At 38.7% G+C, this 26,912-nt stretch overlaps 1 protein-coding gene across 1 annotated transcript in view; it reads left to right on the top strand.

The window, feature by feature from the left end:
- The first annotated feature begins 7,489 nt into the window (after window positions 1–7,489).
- malrd1 (MAM and LDL receptor class A domain containing 1) overlaps window positions 7,490–26,912 on the top strand; it is a 75,383-nt gene continuing 55,960 nt past the window's right edge. Inside the window, exons 1-5 of the mRNA XM_085417890.1 lie at window positions 7,490–7,667; window positions 9,266–9,397; window positions 9,480–9,568; window positions 9,648–9,812; window positions 17,689–17,785. Coding sequence (XP_085274016.1) covers window positions 7,490–7,667; window positions 9,266–9,397; window positions 9,480–9,568; window positions 9,648–9,812; window positions 17,689–17,785 — 661 coding nt within the window. The remainder of the gene's footprint in view (window positions 7,668–9,265; window positions 9,398–9,479; window positions 9,569–9,647; window positions 9,813–17,688; window positions 17,786–26,912) is intronic.

Here is a 26,912-nt window from a genome sequence, read left to right on the forward strand (position 1 = left end):
TACCAAATGGTAGATTTTGCCACTCCTAATATTGTAGCAATTTCTTGGATGGTTTTTTTCTGTCCATGGTGAGAATACAGACATTTTTCATGATAGTGTCAAGTTCCCTGTTCAACTCTGTCACCGCTGCCTGATTTAAAAAGAAAAGAAATCACAAATACATTAGAATATTATACATTTTCAAGAGGTCCTAAATCCCCCACTTTCCTTGTTTAGTTCCACACTGGGAAATCCATCTGAGTACATTTGGGTCAAATTTGTCCTACAACAGCCTCAATGCACATAAAATTTTGTCACACGTTATGCACATTAAAATTTTAGACCACTTTAAGAAAAGTAATCACATTTTAAGCTAAAAAAAAAAAGAAAAAAGAAAAAGAAAAAGACATTTATGGTGTTTGGAATGCTGTCAAATGTCAAAATAAGTCAGTCTTGACCTGAACAGTATGTAAGGTTTAACTCATAACTGCTGTTGAATCCTAATACTGTGTCATCCCAGTCTGGAGCTACCCAGTTCTAGGGGTGTTTTGGAAATACTTATCACAACAATTTCTAATATATCAAAATCTCACAGTGGCTTTGATCTCAAAGTTTGGATATTAGATTATATCAGCTCACTTGATATGACTCAGCATGACAAGTATTTTATCATGCTTGCAAGTACTGGAAAAAAGGAAAAAGAAAAACAGTTTGAGTTGAGGAAGGGACACAGGAAACAGAAAGACTTGGATAGTGGAAGAAAAAGTTCATGGGTTTGGCTGAAAGTAGAGGGAGATTACACACAGACCAGACAGATTTATTCTGTTAAGGCTGAGACCCCTTCTCTTGACTATAACCTGGTCAAAAATGAGGCTGGACCTGGCTTATCTTTAGTGTAGACAGCTGTGTGTTGACTGGAGACTAAGGATGGAAGAGGCTGAATGTCTGAGAGAAGAGGTTCTCAGGACTGAGGGTTTGTAGCTGGATGGGAGTAAATTTTGGCAATTTGTGGAATCTGTATAATCTAGTGTGTAATTACACTTTCGTAACAGTCTGACCAACCTGGCTTTATTCTCCGTGGTCTCCAGTACCCGAGAGAATATTTTGAGCAGCCGATGCTCTCCTCCCTACATGGCTTATGATGCTGAGTTAAACGTGCCGTCAGACCCATGACAATATCTGCGCTAAGTTTAATTGTATATACCACACAAAGCATTTAAACAAATGATAAACATTGTGTGTTGAGCAGCAAATATTTACAACAACAGAGACTCACAGCCTCTCTGCTCTGATGAATGTATGTAAATGCTTCATATACAGCAACCGCTCTGTGAATATGAGGCCCGGTGTCAGCTCATTATTCACATACATATACATGGCTGTCGAGGTCAAGGATTCTGCCAACTTCCCTTTTTAATTTCTGCTCTGCAGCACTTGAATATTAAAAAGGTTCGAGCTGTCGTACACGTTTAATTTCTCATCTTTAGAATTATACGCTCCAATCGAAAGACCGTCATCTTTCTGCTTTAATGGTTGAATTTGCAGTAGGAGAAATATCTTCTAATTCAGGTCAGATTTTAATCTTTTTGTTATAAAACATCCCCCGCTGCCAATGAACCTTGTCTCTCTTATTCATTAATCAAGCTGAAATTATTCAGGTGATTTGCTTTGAGAGCTGATCACCACAGGGAGAAAAGAACAGTCTTTGCTGCATGCGTTATTTACAGACGCTGCCATCTAAAGATGTCAACTCTCAACAAGTTAATGAGCATATTGAAAGAGCAGATATATTCCTTTATTGTGAAGGTGGGATGTAACTAAGAATTACATTCACTCAAATACTGATTTTAAATGAAAACAGCTTGCAAATTATATGTAATAAAATGAGACTATATATTCAATAAATATTTTCATACACCTTATGAGTCGAGCAGAATGCAGAGCAACTTTTAAAGCGGGTGTGGCTGCATAGCAAAGTCATTGGAAAGGCTCAAACAGACTGCTAGTACCAGCCATTGTTAGTGTGGTCAATGTGCATGCTCCATCATCCAGGACTTGTTCATCAGGACGTAGCGCTTTCAGAGGGAGAAACGTTTCGTCACTCGGATTAGTGACTTCTTCAGTTTCACAGCCATTGCTAGCTTGCTAACTGATACTGAGGTGGTACACTGGCGGTTTAGGATGAGAGTGTTATGACCCGGCTCAAAAGCCACAACATAAAAAAAAAAAGATGAATACCAGAGTGTTAGTGAGAAGAGGTTTTTTTCTTGAAATGGAATACGAGGTTGGCTAAAATGGCTGGTGCCACCAAGGCAAAGACAAGCAAGCTCCTGGGAAGCTTGCCTCAGGTATGCTTTTGTCCACACCTGACTAGGTGTGGCCAATTAGCACCAGCTGAAAACATTGAGATGATTAGGGGCTGCAGAGGGACGTAACAGAGTGTAAGTTGTGACATCTGTTCCACTGAATCTTTAAACATCTGTCTGTGTGGTAAAGAAACAATATGTTGTGTTGACTTTTCATTCTCAAACTATCACAGAGAAAGTCGGTATAAGTTTGTTTGATTTACTCATATGTTAATCATCTCTCCATTAAAAAAAATGGAGAGCTGTTCATAATCTCGAGACTTTTAAGGTGCTTTTAAGGACCCACCTCTACGCTTTGCCTTTCGAATTAAACAGAGCTTGATATCTTAACTTTTTTTTTTTGTAAATTAATGAATTTTTTTCTTCATATTTTCTGTGTATTTTCTTTGTTGCTGTGCAGCACTTCGGTGCAACTTGTTTGCATTCACGTTGTGATTGACATTGACAAAGAGAAAACAAACCAGAAGGTGATACCACAGATATGTCAAAGCATATTGCTGTCAATTTATCTCAAAATAAAATGAAAATGTTTGAGGGGCTTGCTTTTTTACTTGTACTGCACATTTTTCTCTCTTTGCGACAACCAACAAATGCGTCTTTAGTTTTCCTTCAGTGTCCTTAAAGTTCATAAGACTGCAGATAAAAATAAGAAATCATTCTGACCTCACAAGTGTTAGTATTGCCAAATATCCCCATATTATATAATTACATCCATGTAATTGAAAAAAAAAAAATAAGAAAAAATGACAAAGTTAATAACATTGAAAACATTAACATTACTACACTAATGCTTCAGAAGTGCTAAAATGATGTATGTCTCTGAACAGTCACAGGTTTATTTCATTATTGTGTGTTTATTTTTGATTTTCAGATGAACAGCACGATTAATGGCAGCCATGGCAGAGCTAACAGGTTCCCTTCAACTTACCTTGAGTATTCTGGCAGTGTGCCTCTTGTATACTGACAGGTGGCAGCATTATTGCGGGACAAGGATCCGCCAAATAGGATGCATAAGACTCAGGTGCTGAATGCGGTCTGGTTCACTGGCTCACTTTGCGCTTATTGAGCTCATTTGTCAATACTTTGCCGGCTGCTTCGTACACAACGGCACGTCACAGAGCTCTGCAGGATGTTCGCGCTCATGCTGCGTTGATTGGAGGTGCTGAGTGATCCATCTCCTACAGGTACACTGTTAAGATTAAACCCCAGCTGTTATGATCACTTGACTCAGCAGTGAATCACTCGATTCAGGTCTGAGGAAAATTAGCAGGTGTTGCACATCGCCGCAGCTTGAGTGAGGATGTGAAAGCAGATTGGCTGCATTCAAAATGCAAATGTTCTCCGCTGTCAATGTGTCCTAATTAACGAAGTGTCAAAAGGCGGCGGGATGTGAGAAAAACGATTATGAATTATGAGACAACACGACTTGATTTTGGTTACTTTTTCTCTCTTAGAGAGGAAGACTTCCTTTAAAAATGCAAAAGCTTTCATTCAGCTGCTGAACAAGAACACTGAGTATCTGCCAATGTAAAGTTTGCACCTCATTGAAATTCTAGGAGATTTTACTTATTGTTTTCCATTTTTTCCTGTATTGTATCAGCTCTGCTTAAAAAATGACACTGCGGATCTGCATATAAACTCCTTCCTCAGTGCAATCACCAGTTTTCTTGTAAATCCTGTAGAAAAATGGGTTTTGCAACTTAATTTTCCAATCGGAGGTCATTGCTGGTGTGTGAAGGTAACCTCCCCCTCACCATTACCCAGATGAAACATTAAAAAAATTGATGTCAAGGAAAATCATTCTGCTTACAAATAGGAACAGCATTTCATCACAGCTTTGTATTAATATGTAAAAGACTGTGTGGAACAGATTAGTTCGAATCTTTGACAAATGGCTGCATCAATCCCACCAGGACCGGCAGACTCAACGATAAATTTGTCTCATTTAAGTCACTTACGGGCAAGCTTTGCTTTGACCTCTGTTTCACCAGTTAAGGTGAAATGAATCACAAGAGTTTAAGAATTCATTAGTTGGAAGACAAAGAACAAATGCAGGACGGGTGTGTGGAGGTACAACTTTGTGAAAATATATCACATCCCCGCTTCCAGTCATGCTGATGATTTGAATCCATGGATGGGAGTAAATAATCTTTTTCAAAGCATCTGTGAATACTCCCTTATGTCCAGCACTCAGTTGCATTGTTTGATATCCCGTTTACTCCTAGCTGCTCGTGCTGTGGTTCTTTGTTTCTTTACATTTCTGAACTTTATATTGGATTGGTCATTGAAGTCATCTAATTCAGTTCAATTAAATTTTATTTATATAGTGACAAATCACAACAACAGTTCCCTAAAGGCGTTTTATCTTGTAAGGTAAAAACCTTAGAATAATACAAAGGAAACAGAAAAGCCGTACAACCAGATGACCCCCTATGATCAAGCACTTTGGCGACAGTGGGAAGGAAAAACTCCCTTTTAACAGGAAGAAACATCCAACTTAACCAAGCTCAGGGAAGGGCGGGCATCTGCCGCGACCGGTCGAGGGTGAGTGGATGAAGACAGCACAAAGACATGCTATGGAAGAGAGCTAGATATTAATAGTAACTAATAATTAAATGTATTTGGTTCCCATATATGAATCCACACCTCAGAGCTACTGATGAAAATACTAACTGATGTCCAGACTTTAGAATTAATCAAAAAGAGGTATGAACACCAGTCATGTGAAAGAGGTTTTCATGGGGCTCTATGTACTCTGAAACCTGACTCTATATGTACAGACTTAGTACTCCCATAGAAATTAAAAGGGTAACTAGAGGCCACTACAAAAGTAGAAGTTTAGGCAGTTTTCTGGTCTGGAGCATGAGCGCATGTGTATTAACAGGGTGCCACCATCTTCCTAGTAGCGGATGTCCCAACAAATTTACCCTAAGGTCAAACTGTGCATGAGAAATTCTCTCAAGAGCTACATGTCAGACTCTACAGGCCTCAGTTATCATGTTAAATGTTAAAATTAATGACAGCACAATTAGAAAAACACTGAGAGCCAAATATGAGGCCGGCCAGCTGTCAGACAGCTAAAGCACTGCAGCAAATCTACGACAGAGTGACTGAAAAACAAAAAAAATCAAGGTGCAGACCCGATCAGTTTTAAACATTCTTATTAAATGATAGCATGCTAACACTGGGAGCATGTGTAATCACGTCATTATGTATTTTTGTCCCAGTATAATTTCCTCCTCGGTTCTTTTTGTGAGGTTAAATTTAATCGAGCAGTATCAGCGTTTTGGTTACACTACTTTTATATCCAGCTGCTCTGAATATTATGTTCCGCATGAAAAAACATAGATATTCTTTAATGACTTCCCACTTTGAGTTACAGAGCAGTGAAGATTTTTTTGCGCGGTTCTTTGCTGGCAGATATTAATGAATCTTTCTAGTTGAAATCAGCTAATTGTGGTTATGAATCACCATTAGTGACCACATTGGTACTCTTGTTTCTTCCTACCACATATTAAAAATCTGGAACCTCAAAATGCTTTCCACTTCTACATCCTGACACTGTTAAAATGATTGACTGCTGTTTGCTATGAGAAACAACAGTCTGCAGGCCTCTGTGTTACATGTGGCACGCCCGCTGCCAACAGGGGTCAATTCAGACGTGATATTTCCCTTGTTCCACTGGTTCCTCATCCCACAATGGGGCCGTCAAGCTCGCCTTTTCTCTCAAGGTTAATTTCATTTGAACCACACCAACTCTTGTACTGGCTTGCTGCTTGCCTGTGTTAAGGTTGCTGTCTTTATTGATTGCTGTGAAATAAAATTATGCCTCACTGTATAGAGGAGCTGAGCCCTGCTGAACACAGTTAATGATCCTCTTATAGCACTTCATACGTTCCCTAGCTCATCTCATCTAACTGATTAGAGATAATGTATCTTATCTTGTGGCATATTTCTTTTGCTGGCTTTTCTGTAAGTCTCATTTGCATTTGATTATTAAAGTTACCTACTATTGACATAATAGTAGGTAACCGGCTCCTTCCCAGCTGAACTTGTAAAAATCAGTTAAACATGAGTGCGATGATCACTATTGGGAGTAAGAGAGCTTTCATGCATACAATGGTAGACATCGTCCTTATTAAAAGAAAATATCCAAATCTCTAAATTGAAAGAAGAAGAGAACAAAGGATTGAGGAATGAAAGTCGGTAGACGCAAGTCAGAATACCTGTTTATGGGAATGGGAAAGTGACAGGTGTAACAGTGAAGATGGAATGAATAGAAATAATACAAGTGGAAGAGTTTAAGCACCTGGGTCGACTATCTGCAGAAATGGGCACTGCAGGGGAGAGGTGAAGAAGCGAGTGCCAGGGGTGATTTGTGACAGGGTGGCAGCAAGAGTGGAAGGGAAGGTCTACATTGTAGACCTTCCCTTCCACTATTCAGACTTGTAGAGTCTGAATAGACTCTACAAGATGCTAGTGAGACCTGATGTATGGTCTGGAGATGGTGGCACTGAGAAAAATACAGGAGGCCGAGCTGGAGGAGGCCGAGCTTAAGAGGGTCAGATTTTCATTTGGGAGTTACCAGGATGGACAAGATTAGAAATGAGCAGTTTGGAGACAAAGTTAGAGAGACAAGTTTGACATGGTGCAGAGGAGGGATAGGGGATATACTGTACAAAGGATGTTATATATGGAGCTACCAGGCAGGAGGAAAAGAGGGAAACCACACAAAAGATGAAGTATTGTCACAATTATGCAAGATGCAGTCACTTACGTACAGAGTAAAGATCATTTCTGAATCTAATTTCAATCCAAATTATTTAAAAAAAAAATAGAGGCAATAAAATGTGGGCTTAGGAGACTTTGGTTATTTCTGTCCCCTTGTCATGACATGTGTCCATGTTAAACACATGAGCAGGAACAGTGACCTTGTTGAGTAACAGCAATAAAACCCATTTATTACTCTTTACAGCATGAATGCTGAGCACACGTACGGTATCAATCCAGGAGCCGAGTAAGCTGTACACAGTGAGGAAAAGCCGCTCTACACCAGGAATTCTTCCTCATGTCCTGACAGAAAAATACTTCATTTAGAGGTGAAAATTAGGTATTTTAGTTGAAGGTTAAACAATAAGCTGCTGATGGCGTCACCGCTTGGCTTGGTGTGGCTGGTGTTAGCCTTCACTTTGGTATTCAAGCCAGTGGCTGCCAACACCTGTTCGAACCAGGCTTTTTCCTGCTCTCACGGATTATGCGTGTCTGAGGACTGTGTGTGTGACTTCACCGACGACTGTGGAGACAGCAGCGATGAAAACAATTGTGAGTAAAATGTGAAAATGGACACACAGTGTAGAAAAATGCGAGAGTAAAAATCTATTTTTATCCACGATCTGGTTTCAGTTCATAGAGTTTGTAAATTTGCTTGTGAATCAAACATTTTCTCTTTATATTAAATGCAGTGGAGAACAACTTATCCTCATCCTTTTTCATCTTTGAGAGCGAACTTATCACACATTTACTTTTCTTTTCTCTCCCTGAGAACTCCTGTCGCTTTAAGCTGCACAAAGTGTGTAACAAAATGCACCGAAACAGAAACAGTTTGTGTGTTTACTGATATTTGTTGAGCAGTTCGAAGCATTGCGTTTGAAATGACCTGAAAATATTACTCCTTTTATGCTCACTCCTCTTCAGTATGGCTAAGCTAGATGCTGAAGTACTGCAACCACAACACATTAACATGTGCACCTTGAATGGTGGATTCACCAATAGGATTGCCTTTTATGTTATTGATCCTTCCATTTAGCTTCACATCAGTTTGATGTCTGTTGTCTGGGAGGTGCACAGTGATGTGAAGTAATCAACAATGCCCCTCAGATGTCTTAAGCCTAAAGTAACAAACCTATTTTAAAGATGTTAGGAGTAGAAAGTACAGTTATTTGGACATTGCACAAAAGACGTAGAGAAGAGGCGGAGTGGGTGGAGACTAGTGTCTGGGGTGATTTGTGATTGAAAGATAGCAGCAAGAGTGGAAGGAAAGGTTAGAGGCAGTGAGACCTGATGTGACGTGTGGTTTGGAGGGCTGACAAAAAGACAGGAGGCTCAGCTGAAGATTTTAAGATTCTGATTTAGAGTGAGAGCAGACGAGATTAGATATGAGTACATCAGAGCGACAGATCAGGTCGAGCAGTTTGGAGGCAAGGTTAGAGAAGCAAGGCTGGTTTGAGATGGTGTAGACATGTGCTGATATGTTGACGATGAAGCTGACAGGCAGGAGGAGAAGAGGAAGACCACAGAGAGGATTCACAAATGTAATTAAGGAGGACATGGAGGCAAAGATATTTGTAATAAATATATGAACTTCATTACTTTCCACCTCTATGTGTCATCATGACGTGTCACTCTGAACTATCAGGCTTATATCCAACTGAACAAAATAATGGGACTAAAAGAATAAACAACTGTCTTAAAGTGCATTTTCTAAAATAATATTTTTTCTTCCTTAACCATTAAGAACTATTATCTTTGGTCATTTATTGTTCATTTATTGTGTACTGTAGTTACAAAACTTTTTTTTGATCATTAATCTTACTAGCGCTTTAGGAGTAAGCCTTGTTCTAAAAATCTGTAGCTTTAGGGCTGGTCTCTAAAATCCAGATCAGTAGAATAAAACAAATAGAAGTTTAATCTAATCAAAAGCTTTACTGAGTACATTTTTATGATGGATATAAAATTTTGTCGACAAGGATCTATAAATGGGCGGTGATTGTTGTATGGTTGCTAATCTTGAAAATACGCCACGGCACTTCTGAATTATAAACTGCAGTTTACACTTAAATCTTTAATGACGTGAACTACATCAGAGGCTTAACAACAAAAGAGCAGAAGTGAAATATATGTGTTACCATTTTCTGCTGCAGGTTCAATGTATGAGAGGTGTGACTTTGAGGAGGGTTTCTGTGACCTGATCCAAAGCTCAGAAATGAGGGCTCAGTGGTCCAGAACAACTGAGGTCGCTGGACTCAAACATGACCACACAAACAACAAATCAGGTTGGAGCAGCTGTCATTTCCAAATGATAACAACACCTATTATGAAAGTTTTCCATTAAATTTTCCTCCTCTCTCCCGTCAGCACATTTTCTGTCCCTGTTACCCGTCAGAGGAAACAAAACCACAGCAGACCTGAAAAGTCCAGTCTTCCCACCCAGCCACACCTGCCAGGTAACAGAATCTACAGTAAACCACAGCCTCCACCAATGTGACATCACCGGATCACCTTCTTTTCATTTCTGCTTGTCAGATGAGTTTCTATTATTATTTTGGAACAACTCACGGAGATCTTCAGGTCCTGGTTCAAACTCATCCAGTAGGTCGGAGCACAGCAGTGTGGAAACCCTCAACTCAACTACAGAAGGATACGTGGCTGCGGGAAATCCTTCGCTTTTCCAGGAATGACAGTTTTCAGGTCTGTAACAGTGTAATTACTGTCTAATACTAACAGCGTGTCCCGTATCAGATCATGGTGTCACAAATGGTCTCAGTTATATTAGTATTTAATTTCTAATTCATACATATTAAACCATTCTTTAAAATACCCCCGACTCCAACTTGTTAGCGTTTAATCAAATGTATTATTACCTTAGGCACCAGCAGTGCTACTTCTCTTAGCTTTCTGATACTATACAGTCTTTGTGCAGTATTTGAAAAAGCTCTTTTTTTATTGTAGTTTTAATATTTTAAAGTAAGAGCCCATAGCAAATGTGCTAAATTGTACTGTGGCTTTCGTATTGTAGCTCAGTATCACTGTAGTGCATTAGCTGTGTCTCGTACTCTGCACTGCTCCTGAGTAGAATTTACAAAAGGAAAAAGTCAGAATGCAGCTCATTCGAGCCCACAATAAAAATGAATGTGGAGCAAAACCCGAGAGCAGATTTTGGAGGCACAAGAAAAGAAAAATATATCCATTAGATGCTTGGATCCTTTTCCTGTGAGCTGCACTTTGACTGATGAATGAAAACAGGGTCTATAACATATAATTTATTGTCTTTTTAACTTGACAATCTACCTACTGTCTTTAATTTAAACAATATAATCTTAAAGCTGCTCTTATCATTGTTTCCTTAAATAACATTTAAGAGAATCATCAGATGATTGCATTTTCCCTCAACTTTGTGCATCCCCTTGCTTTGGCTTTGCAGTCAAACATCTTTGATGTTGGTGGCTGTAGCTCAGGTGGCAGAGCAGGTCAGCCACTAATCAGAAGGTCGGTGGTTCAATCCCAGGCTGCCTCCTGGCTGCATGCCAAATATCCTTGGGCAAGATACTAACCCCGTGTTTGCCTACTGGTGGTGGTCAGAGGGCCCGGTGGCGCCTGTGTCCGGCAGCCTCGCCTCTGTCAGTGCGCCCCAGGGCAGCTGTGGCTACAATGTAGCTTGCTATCGCCAGTGTGTGAATGTGTGTGTGAATGGGTGAATGACTGAATGTAGTGTAAAGCGCTTTGGGGTCCTATGGACTAGAAAAGCGCTATACAAATGCAGGCCATTTACCATTTTGCTTCCTTGATTCACTATCTTTTTTATCTGAGTCATTTTTCAGCCACAGCAGACAGGTGTTTTTAAAAACGACCCCAGCAGCACACAAACAAAATTAGCAACATAAGGGATGGTGGATTTAGCGGTTAAGGAGTCGAACATTTACACCAGAGCTCGGGATGTTCTTGTGGAAAGCACACCTTTTTGATTGTGAGCGCTGATGCCATCAAGTTCCCATTAAGCCCTGCAACTAGACCTAATTTGATAAAGTGAAGTATTCTGCCTGGGAACATATAAACTAAAATAATTTGTGTCTAGCAGCCATATTGTGGCCTGGGGCCCCTCCAACAGAGAAAGCCAGATAATTAGCTAATCGCTCAGGACCTGCCCTGGTTGATATTCTACTTATTCTACTTTAGAGGCGCTAACAGCTGACCACATAAATGAGCTCTCAGGCTTAGGCTCTTTCTGGCTTTTGCCGGTGCTGCCTCATCAGGAGCTGGTGGAGAAAACATCTGAACTATATGGAGGTCATCCCAATAAATGGTCAAAAGTCATGCTTGTCATGACGTTGGGCCTACATCATAACCTCTTGATGTTTTACTATAATCTGGTTCAAAGGCTTTCACAGGTTTAGTAGGTGTTATGGTATACAGTGTTAATAATGCAGTGTAGGGTTTATTGTAACTAGCGAAGTCGTCACAGAAGAAGTAAGCTTCACGACAGGAGCTTTTTATATCCACTGCGAGGGAAGTGACCTACTCTTCAGAGGCCATCTGGAGTCCTGTGAAGCCTGCTGTTGTGTCCTTCCAGTATCCTGAGACAATGTCAGTGTGTCACCGTCCCCTCTTCTCTGCCTTCACCATCTGTCACCCAGGAGTGCCCGCTCAGTTTTGTGATGTAGCCGACCAGTAGCAGCGGGAGTAAAGAGGCCACCTCTCTGCTAACATTCACTTTCCCCTCCATTAATCCACTTCCTGTTTCCAAGGTAGTTTGGTTAATTGGGTTTTCATTTGCCGTGATTTCAGTTTCAGTCAGTTTAATAATAATAATGGATACTTTATTGATCCCCATGGGGAAATTACTTGTTTTTCTCTGCATTTGACCCATTCACTCAGTGAAGCAGTGGGCAGCCCACTAAGCAGGCGCCCAGGGAGCAGTGTGTAGGGACGGTACCTTGCTCAGGGGTACCTCAGGGTAGCCGTTAAGTGGATTCGAACCGCCGACCTTCCGATCATGGGGCGACCACTTTACCTACTGAGCTATCCCTGCCCCTGACAGTTTGCTTTATGGGCTGCACCTTGAGGTTAGATTTGCTCTTTAATTGTGTAGCGGAAGAACTTTTCATTTGGTCAGCTTGAATCTTGTAAGATCAACAAAAAATATATCACCCATATAAAAATTTTTTCCAGAAGCTGGAGGATGAAAATCTAATCTGCGATATGATTAAGGGTGTTTTGTTGTGCTGCTTCTACTCACAATAACGACATGACTCTGTGGATAAAAATACCCAAGATTTTAAGAAAGCGGGGGCACACTGTCTGGATCAGATAAACACTCCGGCTCAGCTGTGAAATCCTAAATAAACAGTTATGTAAACTCATTGCTGAAGATTATATTACCCTTGTGACCTCAATTTTCACTTGTGGAGGTAAAAGAAAAACCATCTGAGATGTGTGACTGATGGAAATTCTACTTTTCTGAGCAGTCTTGATGACGCAATCTACTGTTTGCTGAGATCAGTCATAAATGACAGGCTGTAAAACTGCACTGGTGCAGATAAACGCTGCTCTGTGGACTTTGATCAGCGTGTCTATGATATTATTCTGATAGCACTCTGACTAAGGCTTCATTTACACTGCAAATCTGTGAGCTTGATTCTGATCATTTGATCAGATCTAATTTATTTGTAATAGTTGTAGTTTTGATATATATTTTTACTTTATTAGATTTCAGTGTGAACCAGTTAAGGTCCTAAATTGACCAAAACAACAACAACACATTACTGTTTTAATGTGTTGTAATGTTCAGTAGGGTGCACAGAGCATTTCTTCCTATTCATCTAGGAAAAGGGATAATAGATGTAGTTATTTAGTCAAATATATGTAAACAGACATGGATTTACAATATATATGGCAAAAACAGACTTTTTTGCAATACTAATGAGCTGAAAAGTCGATATTTAGCATGACCACCTTTATTTTACAGTACAGCGTGAACTCTTAGGCAGCTTTCTTGTAATTTCTTTAAGTCTTCAGGAATAGTTCTCCAGGTTTCTTGAAGGACATTTAAAGCTGTTCTTTGAATGTTTCTGCCTTTTGTTCTGTTCTCTGTCAAGATGATTCCACACTGCTTTAATAATATTGTGGTCCGAGCTTTGGGGAGGCCTATCCATGACTGATACTGCTCCTCTGTGCTTTTTTCTATCCAAATATGCATCAGCAGGAGTGTTCTGGGTCATCGTCAGGCTGAAAAATGAACCTGTTGTCAATCAGACTCTTTCCAGATGAATTGTTAACAATTCCATCAAACTGGACATGATCCCGACACCAATGGCTGAAATGCAGCGCCAAACCATGACCGAGCCTCCACTGTGTCTAAAAGGCTGTGGACACTCACTGTTGTATCTCTTTCCTGACCTCCTCTGTACACATTGACAACAATCTGAGCCAAAATTCTGGATTCATTATTTCATGCTGTTCACTTTTATATCAAGCCTTGTGTAATTTGGCTGACATTAGCCTTTTTTCCCTGTCTCACATCCTTAAGAAGGGCTTCTTCAAAGGCTCCCGTCAACTGAGACCATTTCTGACGAGGCTTCAGTGAACAGTAGACGGATTTATTAAAGGGACAGGTGTCTCTTTCAGGTCATGTGTCAGGTCTTTGCTAGATTTCTTTTTTCTTCTTCCTTTTTTTCCTTCATCTATCCACCTATTTTTGTTGTTGCTTCTTTTTTGTATTTTATTCCCATACTTGTTACAACCTGTTGTAATAAATTTAGAAACAAGTATTTAAACAGAAATCAGGAATAATCAGTGAGAACAAATATGAAAACTGAATGGGTATATGAATATTAACAGTAATAACGATTACGATTTTTAAGACATTAATAATATTAGGCTTGCTCAAATTCTAAATAATTTAATAGGAACTGAATGGATCCTGACATTTTTAAGAAAGACAGGCACTACAAAACCCACAAACGTTAGGATCAGCTAATATAACAGCATTCTGCAAAAACAAGGTTTAATAAAGCTTCACGGTCCAACATGCTCATGTAGGCTCTGTTTGTGTAGCAGAGCTGCAGCAGCCTGTTCTGTTGATAAGAAGCCCATAAAGTGTTATTTATAAGTTAATATTCAGTAGAAGCCAATACATTTGTGAGAGGATTAGAAAGAGGGTGAGGATTAAAAGAGCTAACGGTTGAATTAGGCTTTTTGAAGCACAAATGTTCTGTATGTATGTCGATACAGAGCTGGAATTATGAGTGGTGGGACTGTGACAATAACTATTTAATTGAAAAAGACTTTATCCCAAATATTAGAATGCTAAGGGACATTTTTATATCTGTCGATGACTCTAATGCAGCGGTCTCCAACCTTTTTTGCGCCACGGACCGGTTTATGCCCGACAATATTTTCACGGACCGGCCTTTAAGGTGTCGCAGATAAATACAACAAAATAAAACTAGTACCGGTACCGAAAAAAAGAAGATTTATTCATAACACATGTGAAAAGACCAAGGAAAACAGAGTTAACGATAAAAACGATAACAAAATAACGCTGAAAACCCTGAAAACCATACATTTCACACCTGAGCCTCAACTCGCGCGGCCCGGTACCAAACGACTCACGGACCGGTACCGGTCCGAGGCCCGGGGGTTGGGGACCGCTGCTCTAAACCACAGGTGTCAAACTCCAGGCCTCGAGGGCCGGTGTCCTGCAGGTTTTAGATGTGTCCTTGATCCAACACAGCTGATTTAAATGGCTAAATGACCTCCTCAACATGTCTTGAAGTTCTCCAGAAGCCTGGTAATGAGCTAATCATTTGATTTAGGTGTGTTGACCCAGGGCGAGATCTAAAGCCTGCAGTGCACCGGCCCTCGAGGCCTGGAGTTCAACACCCCTGCTCTAAACAAAGCTCTTTTCACATTGAATAAATAAATAAGAACTGTATCTGGTTATCTGTCATTTAAGAAATAAAATAAAAGTCACATATGATATAAAATCACTGCCCATTTCATTAGGTACACTATGAATGTCGATCTGTGGGATCAGCACTCTTGTACAGGATGTCTGGAGCAGCTCTCTGTTTAAAAAGTCCTAATCTCTGATACTACACGTCTTCCCCAGCAGGCAGTGCAGAGCTTAGATGGAGCCAATGACTCAGGAGACTCAATGCATTCAAGCTGCCTCTCTCCTCCATGTGTCTACCCCACATATCTCCATGGTCCCCTTGTCCCTGAGTAGCCTAGGGAGTCAAAATAAATTCTATGGCCACACCTGTTAATGGCAGCTCCCCTCTAGATCAGCGCAGTGACTTGGAAAACGAAACTCCAGGAGTCTGTTGCATGAGGCTGGAGTGAGCTGTAATATATGCATTATACTAATGCAGATTAATACCCAGGTTTTTACCTTTACTGTTTCACAAAGGGTTAAAAAGCAAGGAGCAAAGCAAAATCAGAATTAAAAAAAGAATAAAATCACTTGAATTATACTTGTTTAATTAACCTATTCTGAGCTAATGCTGACTTTGTTCTCATCTTTGATAAACGAGTTGAAAAGAGAATGACTACACCTCGACCACGATGCACGCATCTCTGATCCGTGTTGATACTAATAGTCCAACAGGACAGCAGCAGCCCTTGGAAATTCAATCCCCCAGGAATACAGTGGAAATCCAAACTCTCTTGAATGTGTAATCTAACATAGTAAAACTGAGCAGAGAAAAAAACAAAAAATACAAAACTAATTTGCACGTTCACAGTTTGGGCAGCAGTTCATAGCTCTACAGTCTCTGCTGGAATTTCTTAGATCCAATCTTCTGAACTGCTCATCTCACAGAAGAACCATTTATTTCTGCACAACACTTTAGTACCTGGTCATCCTTTCTCCCCCTTCTCCTTCTAGTCATTACATCTTCTGAGATAACATCTGACCCCACACATGAAGACATCCAGTTACCTTTGTTTAGCGTCTAATCACACGATGTCCAGCCACACTATATCGTCCTCTTATTATTTGACTTTTCCACATATATGATTTAAAGTTTTAAAAAACTTTAACGTCACTTCATTACATTTTCTTTTTTTCTATGTTATTCTTAACATAAATTTATAATTACCCTGTTTTTACATCCATTTTAATATAATCTCTTGTAAATTCTAATACAGAGGAGTACTTTTTCCTCACTTTTTCTCCTCAAAGCTCTGTTTGCCATTCACAATTTACACACACACACACACACACACACACACACACACACACACACACACACACACACACACACACACACACACACACACACACACACACGAACTGCATTTTTCATACAGCATATTGATTAGATTTCTTTCGTGACTTTCATAACCAAGAATAAAGATGATTTACAATTAGCAAAAGCACATGTAGATAAACTCTTTTATAGCACTCTGTGTCATTTTTGACATAAAGTCTGGATGTTAAGACCTTTTACCCTCTCTCAGATGTAACTCATTGTCATGCCTGAACCACTGATACAACATAGGATGGATTAGTTCGTGCTGTTTACACCAAATTCTGACCCTACCATCTGTTGAACTTTAGCATGTCATCTTGATCAAGTCTACCTGCATAAATTAATTGGGCTGCTGCCATGTGATTGGCTGTTAAAGAGTAATTATAGGACAGGTGTACCTAAAGAAGTGGTTGGTAAATGTATGAATCACAGATTTGGCCCATGTTTGCCGAAGAAAATCTAACTGGTTGGTTTGTTTATGGCTGCGCTTCTCAATAACAGACCCCTCTGGATTTGAATCAGCTTTATTTGTATTGCTTCAAAATCTCAGGTCACTTTAGATCAGCGGTCCCCAACCCCCGGGCCTCGGACCGGTATCGGTCCGTGAGTCATTTGGTACCGGGCCGCGAGAGTTGAGGCTCGGGTGTGAAATGTATGGTTTTCAGGGTTTTTATCGGTTTTCAGCGTTATTTTGTTATCGTTTTGATCGTTAACTCGGTTTTCCTTGGTCTTTTCACGTGTGTTATGAATAAATCTTCTTTTTTTCGGTACCGGTACTACTTTTATTTTGCTGTATTTATCCGCAACACCTTAAAGGCCGGTCCGTGAAAATATTGTCGGGCATAAACCGGTCCGTGGCGCAAAATAGGTTGGGGACCGCTGCTTTAGATCACATCTAACTGAACTGCAGAGGTTACATCACATCAGCCTTAAACTGCACATTTATGCTGCCAGCAAGTAAATGTGAGAAAGTTAACACACCAAAATAAGAAGATTAAGCTCATATAAGTTATATTATGAACAACTTATAACAATCTTATTTGTGCCTCATTTCTTTCTTGGTGATTTTGTTCTTCTCTGGTTTTCATTGTCCTTTCTTCCCACTAGTTTCCCACTAACATGTGAATAAGCTCACAGCTTTAGCTTGGAGCAAGAGCTATAGGCTTACACATGTCTAAGCACAGTAAACACCACATTCACAGATGCTCTACACATACTATATGCATGCATGACCACCAAAGCAAACCAATGGTGTAAATTAAAAGTGGTGGCTGAGTACTCTTTTATCAATTCTTTCTTTCTTTATCTACCAGGTGGTGATTCGAGGAGAACTTTCAGCTGACAGCGAGGCCTCTGAGGTCCTGGCCATCGATGACTTATCCTTCAGCCCCGGCTGCGGGGCTGTGTCTGGTACTGGTACCATTAATAACATCGCACCACACAGACAGCACAAGTTCACACCCTGACATTTTGAAATATCGCCGCACATAAACAGACCCCCACAAACTTGTTTTGAATACCGATACCAGGGAGGTAGGGTGCTAAAACACCTGGGATGGCATTCATAACAGAATAACTGCATCGTTAAAATAGTGCTTAGTGCATGTTTTGCTCTGAATATGGAGCGTTTTTTTGTGTGTGTTGGCTTATTTGTGTCGGCTGTAACGTGCCGCCTGCAGCTCCGTGATGAATTTGATGCGGTTCAATATCTTGACCGGGAGCGTTCAATAAAGCACTGTCCAGTTGGCATTTTGGACATAATTTGAACATGTTGCTTTCACATTATTTTATACAGTTGCGAGCCCAAAGCATAGCATCACCACAGCCTGTTCATGTTCTCTCATCATGAAATAAACAGCAGTTGAACTTTTTTATTGACTACAACCTTGAGCTTATTTTCACCACAAACTGAATAACAACAGGTCCTTATGATGGGACTTTGGTGTAGAAGGATGCAGAGCAGGGCAGCTCGGCTCGTTTGTGATGAATGTGAATAACCTTTAAAAAATTAACTCATAGAGGTTGTAGCAAAATTGTATGTTAAGGAAGAGAGCCTTCCTAACTAGGCTTCATTTCTGTGACTAAAACTTTCAAAAATGTACATTTTTCATGTAAACATTAAATCTAGTTGCAATCTGTATGTGGAGAGTTGCTCTTGGCATTTTCAGCTCATTGTTTTTGGTCAATCCCAGTAGACTTATTTATTACCTACCCGGCACCAGAGCGGCAGCTAATGAGACATTATTTTCTTCAGGAGATGGTGAAGATCTAAACTGTGCACAGGGGAGGAGTGAATGCTGGTGCTGTATAAACAGGCAACTGTTTTCAACATGCTTTCTATATAATATTAAAGTTGTCAGTTTTTTGTTTACAGCCTTTTATCTTTCTTTCTTTTTTTGCTGCTCCCAAATGGGGAAAAAGTGGCAAAGAGTATTTAATAAATGCAAAAGATCTTGTCACTGCGTATTCTTAAGAGTGTGGTGAAGCATCACCAAGCCTAGTTTGGCATGTCTAAGTAGACGAGACAGTTCAGTATCACCTTGGCTCATGGTCCCTTTGCTTCCATCTGTCTTCTGCACTCACAGTGGATTTATTAAAAGCTCCAGACTTCAAAAGAGGACTGTTAGTGTCCCTTTAATCACATAAAAACCAATAAACCAAATGCTAAATAGTGCATAACAGACAGCTCATTAGTCAAATTTTAAACTCAAATCAACTTAATACTTTTTTCTTTTACAGTCAAAACTCTGCTAACACTACCTGAGCTGCACATATACGATTTAAGACACTGTTTTGAAAAGTGTCCGACATCTAATCATGCCAACCACAAGGATTTTTATACATCCTTTATTATTCATCCTGTCTCATCTATGGCCGATTTATTTGTTAGACTCAGTACTGGCGGCTTCACATGATCAAAATATAACCAGTACATCTGAGCTGTGATCGAGTGGATGTGGCTTTGGAACTAAGTTGCTGTAACTGTTTACCACGTTGTGTTGCAATCATTATTTTTCATTTATGTTCTGCACAGGAGTTCATTTTATAGTTCTCAAACTGAGTGCACAAGTTTGCAGACAGAAAACTATTTTCAGGCAAACCTTTTTAAATGATATAATATTCAGTTATGCTTGTGGTATGTGATGTACAGAGTTAACGTCATGACTTGGACCTCTGGTTAAGTTCAGGCAACAAAGCCGCTTGGTGAAGCTTTGCAGTTATACATTAAATGTTAAAAGACCAGTTTTGAAAACACCAGTTTTGGTTAACCCTTTAATGCCTAGCCTATCATATTTGACACATTTGATACAAAAAAGAAGCCCAGTACAGCAAATATGATACAACTTACAACTCATATATGCAAATTATTATTTAATTAACTAAAAAAAAAAAAAAACAGTTGGAGGGTTTAATAAATTCTTCAGTTTCAAAAGTTTGAATTAATTTCTTACAATTATTTCATGGTTCACATTTTAAAGGGTTGAGCTTTGCTCTAGTTTTGAGTTAAATATTAGTAGACCGATCTTTTCTTTAAAAAAAAATAGTGCTCAAATATCCTCAAAATTTTTTGTGCAACTTTAAACAATATTTTTATAATTATCCCATTTATTTGAGAGAAAAGTATCCACATAGGTTTTATTTGCTATGAAGCCTCCATCCATCCATCTATCCATCCATCACAAGGACAGCAGCCTAAGCAGAGAAGCCCAGACCTCCCACTCATCCAGGGGAACACTGTGGTGTCTCCAGGCTACCCGCGAGATGTATCTTGGGTCTATCCCAGGGCCTCTTCCCAGTATGACATGCTTGGATCACCTCATTCGGCTCCTTTTAAGTGTAGGAGTATCAGCTCTACTCTGAGTCACTCCTGAATTACTGAGCTCCTCATCCTATCTCTAAGCGAGACAGTCTCATTCTTCTTATTGCAAATTAGTTGAACATTAAAGCAATCTGTAAGCAGCTGTTATGTGCCATTTAGAGTGTGGACACACACTGGACTGGCAGGCATAACTAGAAAAATTTGCATTTCCTGCGAAAATGCAGTGTGGATGCCTTAACGGCTGAAGATATCTGCTGAAAAAAGCTGAAAAAGTTGAAACAAAAAAAAAAAAAAAAAAAAGATGCCCTGAGCAGGATTCGAACCTGGCCCTCCTGATCAAAGGGCAGCTATTTAGCTCACTGAGCCAAACACTTTCTCACAAAGAAAAGGTGGAGAGATTGACAATTGTGCTAGCAGAATTTGGGCAAAAAAAAAGGGGTGAAAATTCTGCTGAAAAGAGTTCCATCAGCAGAATTTCTGCTGAAAAGAGGTGAATGAGCAGAATTCTGCTGAAAAGAGTTTTTTTCTGAAAACAGCAGAAAAAACTGAAAATTTTGCTGAAAAGAGTTGAATGAGCAGAATTCTGCTGAAAAGAGGTTTTTGCTGAAAAAGAGCTGATAAAGTTTGGATTTGTGCTGAAAAGGGGTTAAAAAAAACTGAAAATTTTGCTGAAAAGGGGTGAATAAAATGAAATTTGTGTTGAAAAGAGTTTAAAAAAAGTTTAACTGTTAAGTGAAAGAAATGTTGCCATAAGCTGGATTTGAACCCAGGCCTCCCAGTCTGAGAACGGATGCTTATCTCACTGAGGTAAAGCACAGCTCAGCCCATCATGCAAAATCAGTGACCACATTGATAATGTGTTCCATTCATTTCAATGGTCAAAAGTCATAACACACATCAGCAGAAATAGCAGAATTTTTTAAAGTTTAAACATAGCATTTCTGCTAAAACTTAGTATTTATACTAAATAATATTTTTTTCCTGCCAAATCATAGCATTTGTGCTGGAACACAGAAAGTTCCACCAAATCATACAATTTGTACTAAAACATTATTTATGATTTAGCAGAAACATTGGGACTTGGTAGAAATACTATGATTTACATGAAATACTTTGACTTAGCAGAAGTACTACAATCTAGGAAAAAAGTACTAAAGCATAGCAGAAATTCTATCATTGAGCAGAATTACTAGGATTTAGAAGAAATACTAAGATTTGGCACAAACACTGATGTGGCTCAAGAACCTTTATTGTGCAGTTATACTATGATTTGGAAGAAATACTATACTTTGGCACAAATACTATGATTTGGAAGAAATACTATGTTTTAGCACAAATACTATGATTTGGCTCAAATACTATAACTATCCTCGGTCAGAAGGAGAGGCTGACATCCAGGGATTAGATTACCACAGGTGGAGTTTATTGCGGTCAGATGGATGGTACAGGGAGGTATGGCATACAGTAGGAGGATGTGGAGAGGTGATATGGTGTGGTTTCTATGATTAAGAACAGGGTATGCATTACAACATGCATACAGATTAAAGATTAAGAAAACTGGTAACAAATTCCTCCACTACAAATCAGTCTGATGCCACTTTTTACAGGGTTCCCGTTTACTAAGGCACTACCCAAAAGGCGCCACAAGAGGGCACTCCAACACAAGAGATGACCTATTTACACTGATGCACTTAGTAAACAGCCCCTACTTAGCCACTACATAATACAGTGATATTACAGTATACAAATTCACACGAATACTATGATTTGGCAGAAATACTATGACTGAGTAGTAATACTATAACATAACAGATTTCCTAAAAAAAACTATTAAATTGCAGTAATTCTATGACTTGGCAGAGATACTACGTTTTAGCACAAATACTATAACAACGCAGAAATACTATGACTTAGTAGTAATACTATAACATAACAGTTCAATGTTCTTGCACAAATACCACAATATGGCAGAAATACTATGTTTTAGCACAAATACTGTGATTTGGTATAAATACTATGATTTGGCACACATACTATATTCCGCAGATACACTATAACATAACAGATATGCTACAACTTAGTAGTAATACTATGACATAACAGAATTATTATTTGGGCACAAATACCACGATTTGGCAAAAATACTATGATTGGGTACAAATACTATGATTTGGCAATAATACTGCATTTTAACACAACTACTGAGATTTAATTGAAATACTATGATTTAGAAGAAATACTATTACTCCATACAAATACGATACTTTGGGACAAATACTATGTTTTGGTTCTAATACTATGATGTGCAACAAATACTATGATTTGGCACAAGTACTATGATTTAGTACAAATACTATGATTTGGCAGAAATACTATGACTTAGTAGTAATACTATAACATAACAGATTTTACTAAAAAAAACTATGAAATTGCATTAATTCTATGACTTGGCAGAGATACTACGTTTTAGCACAAATACTATAACAACGCAGAAATACTATGACTTAGTAGTAATACTATAACATAACAGTTCAATGTTCTTGCACAAATACCACAATATGGCAGAAATACTATGTTTTAGCAAAAATACTGTGATTTGGTGTAAATACTACGATTTGGCACACATACTATATTCCGCAGATACACTATAACATAACAGATATTCTACGACTTAGTAGTAATACTATAACATAACAGAATTATTAATTGGGCACAAATACCACGATTTGGCAAAAATACTATGATTGGGTACAAATACTATGATTTGGCAATAATACTGCATTTTAACACAACTACTGAGATTTGATTGAAATACTATGATTTAGAAGAAATACTATTACTCCATACAAATACGATGCTTTGGGACAAATACTATGTTTTGGTTCCAATACTATGATGTTCAACAAATACTATGATTTGGCACAAGTACTATGATTTAGTACAAATACTATGATTTGGCAGAAATACTATGCCTTAGTAGTAATACTATGACATAAAAGATATACTATGGTTTTGCAGACATACTATGATTTTGCACAAATACCATGATTTGGCACAAATGCTATGATTTAGCAGAAATACTATGATTGGGTACAAATACTATGATTTGGCAATAATACTGCGTTTTAACAACAACTACTGAGATTTGATTGAAATACTATGATTTAGAAGAAATACTATGACTCCATACAAATACGATGCTTTGGCACAAATACTGTGATTTGGCAGAAATACTATGACTTAGTAGTAATACTATAACATAACAGATTTCCTAAAAAAAACTATGAAATTGCAGTAATTCTATGACTTGGCAGAGATACTACGTTTTAGTACAAATACTATAACAATGCAGAAATACTATGACTTAGTAGTAATACTATAACATAACAGTTCAATGTTCTTGCACAAATACCACAATATGGCAGAAATACTATGTTTTACCACAAATACTGTGATTTGGTATAAATACTGCGATTTGGCACACATACTATGATTTGGCAGAAATACTATGCCTTAGTAGTAATACTATAACATAAGAGATATACTATGGTTTTGCAGACATACTATGTTTTTGCACAAATACCATGATTTGGCACAAATGCTATGATTTAGCAGAAATACTATGATTGGGTATAAATACTATGATTGGGCAGAAGTACCATGTTTCAGTACAAATACTATGATTTGGCAGGAATACTCTGGTTTAGCAGAAATACTCTGATTTAGCAGAAGTACTATCTTTTGGTAGAAATTCCTGCTAAAAGGTACTATTTCTGCGTTTTAGCAGAAATACTGTAATTTGGCATAAATACTATAATTTGGGATAAATACTATGATTTGGCACATATAATATATTCAGCACATATATTATAAAATAACAGAAATATTTGGCCCCAAAACCATGATTTTGCACAAATACCATGATTTTGCAAAAATACTATGAATTGGCAGAAATACTATGATTTAGCAGAAATACTATGATTTGGCAAAAGTACTTAGATGTAGTAGAAGTACTTTGCTTTAGCAGAAATACTATGATTGAGGAGTAATACCTAAACATAGGAGAAATATTGATACACAGACACACATACACAGACAGTAAAGGGAACAGGAGCTGTGGAGAGTCTGGGCTTGGTATATGTAGGTCAGTTAAATTAGCTGCACCTGCTGTAGTCAGCCCTTACACACACAGACACAGAGAGAGGTGTGAGTTTTCTTCAGTGTATTTCTGACATTCAGGATTCCCCTCGAACAAATGGCCATAATTTCCTAACCGTAGAGGCTAGAACGGTCATTCAGGCATCGTTTTATTCAGAAGAGATGGGGGAATCTTCAGGTCTTCATAATTCAGAGATAAAACATAAATTCTTAAAGATATATGACTTGTAATACACTGTAACTGAGTAGAGGCGAAGCAAAAACTGCCTTGACTTGCGCTCAAACAACCTTTGGTAACTCTAAATCTATATGGAGCATCAAAATCATTCTTTCACCGTAAGAAACAGCAGGCTTTGGTGAACAGTCATGGAAATTTTCAGGGCTCTGTGGAAATCCATCAAAAAGATATGACGAGAGAAAAAAGTGGTTCATTTCCAGAGATTGAAATCTGATGAAATCTGAGCGAGGGACAAATTTCCTACCCTCAAACAAGTCCAACTCATTTCAGAACGGTAATAGGTGAGAAAGAAATTCTTGAATTGTGAGCGTCAGGAGTGTCTGAACATATACGGGGACAAGCCTCATGTCTTAACTTCGCTTCGTTAAGGAGATATGACAATTTGAAAATGCCTCTCATTAGAGAAATCCAGCGGTGATTTTGAACAAACTCTCCATTGAGTTTATATGGAGAGTTTTCTGACTTTGTGTTACTCTGAGGAGATTTGCAAAATATCTATGAGTCCCACAACAATGATAGTGACATTTTCTGAAAGCCAGCAAAAATACCTACGTTTTGGTGTATAATTTGTGGGGCTTGAGTGGAAATTGAGCGAGTAGCAAGAAGTTGTTTGGACATGAAGAGAAAATTCAAACAGTTTCACTGTCCCCTCTGAGTTAATTGCATAGCAACCATAGCAACGCATGTATTTTCTGAAAAATCACAATTTTGCAACTGAAAACTCAAAGAGGGATAAGATTAAAACGGTAGAAGATCTGAAAAAGCTGAATCATACAGGAATAGCCAAATCATTTGAGAACATTTTAAAGTTTGAATGGAGTTTCTAGGTGAAAGTATGAGGCAGTAGTTAAGTTTCAAAGACAAGAAAGTTTTAGCAGAATTGTGGAAGTTTCCCATTCATTTCAATGGGACAAATTAAAGGAAAAAAGTGTAATATTTTAAAAAGTATAATAGTAATAAACACCAAAAGTCATAGCCGGCATTAGCAGAAAGAGCAGAACAGTTTAGAGTTTGAACGGTGAAAATAGCACAAAAATTGTGGAAGTAGATCCACGGCAAAAAGTGTACGGAAACACCCGGAATAATAATAAAGAAGAAAGAGAAACAGGATCTCAATAGTGTGGATGCCTATTAAGGCATCCACACAATAAAGAAGAAAGAGAAACAGGATCTCAATAGTGTGGATGCCTATTAAGGCATCCACACAATAACAGAAGAAACTGCTGCTGAGTGATTTTCCAAATTGAATTCAACAAAAAGACAATCCAAAAGAAAAAAATTACACCAGCAGGAAACGCAAGCTCTGGAAACAGCAGGGAGTGATAAACAGAAAGACAGCACACATACTCACCACCCCCAGTTCTCATTTCCAGAAATGCCTATCCTTGATTCCTCTCCTCGCGTCTTACTCCATCTCACAAAGATACGAGCAGATGAGGCGAGGGAGAGACACGAGGAAAGAGAAAGACAGTGGGCATTTAACAAAATGAGACATCCTCGCCTGTGAGCCTCGTTTTAAAGCGATGCCAATTAAATTTGATGCAACTGCATCAAATATTCCTGCATTTCATGATTTCTGATGCAACAGTGCTCGCGACATGATTTATATTTAGGATCGCAACGCGGCTTAATGTGAAGTGATACCATACGCTTTTTAAAGTTACAAACAGAAGCAATGCAGACCAGAAAGTTGGAACATCTTAAAGTAAAATCACTTCAGCAAATGAGTCACCTGTGCATCCTCATTTATTTACAGCAAGCCTCATTTTTCCTCTGTCCTCCTTCAGTGACCACTGAGACAGATTTTCAGGACACAGGCAGGAGGACAAAGGACAAAGGAGACAAGGACACATAAGCAGTGAAATGAGAAAAGTCGCAGAACTCTGGAAACAGCGAGTAGTGACAAACTGATGCAGACAGTGGGAGAGATAAGACTGACAGGGCTGACTGGACACAGGTGAAAACAAATTAGGGTGGGGCAACAAATCAGAAAAGTGGGAATCAAGACAAGCACGGGAAGCAAAAACAAGTGGGACATGCAACGTATTTAATATTTTCAGAGTATGAAATACTTTTAAAATGCAGCCAAGAGAAAACATGAACTAAAATTCGTAACAAAACCTGACAGCTTTACCTCTTAATGCTGTATTAATCCAAATCCTTCTCAGTTTTAATCCTTTCGGCTGAGTTTATTCCTTATTTCTTTTCAAAGAGAGATACTAAAAACTCAATACAGCAGCAAAGCAGCCTTTAAAAGACTTCATTTCAGTAGCCAGCCAGAAGCCATTTACAAATTAGGCAATTTTTCAAATGTTTCCAAT

Source organism: Rhamphochromis longiceps, linkage group LG9 (genome assembly GCF_057381845.1).
Source record: "Rhamphochromis longiceps isolate RC_006_pf linkage group LG9, R_longiceps_female_GT1.1, whole genome shotgun sequence".
In the NCBI taxonomy this organism is placed as follows: domain Eukaryota; kingdom Metazoa; phylum Chordata; class Actinopteri; order Cichliformes; family Cichlidae; genus Rhamphochromis; species Rhamphochromis longiceps.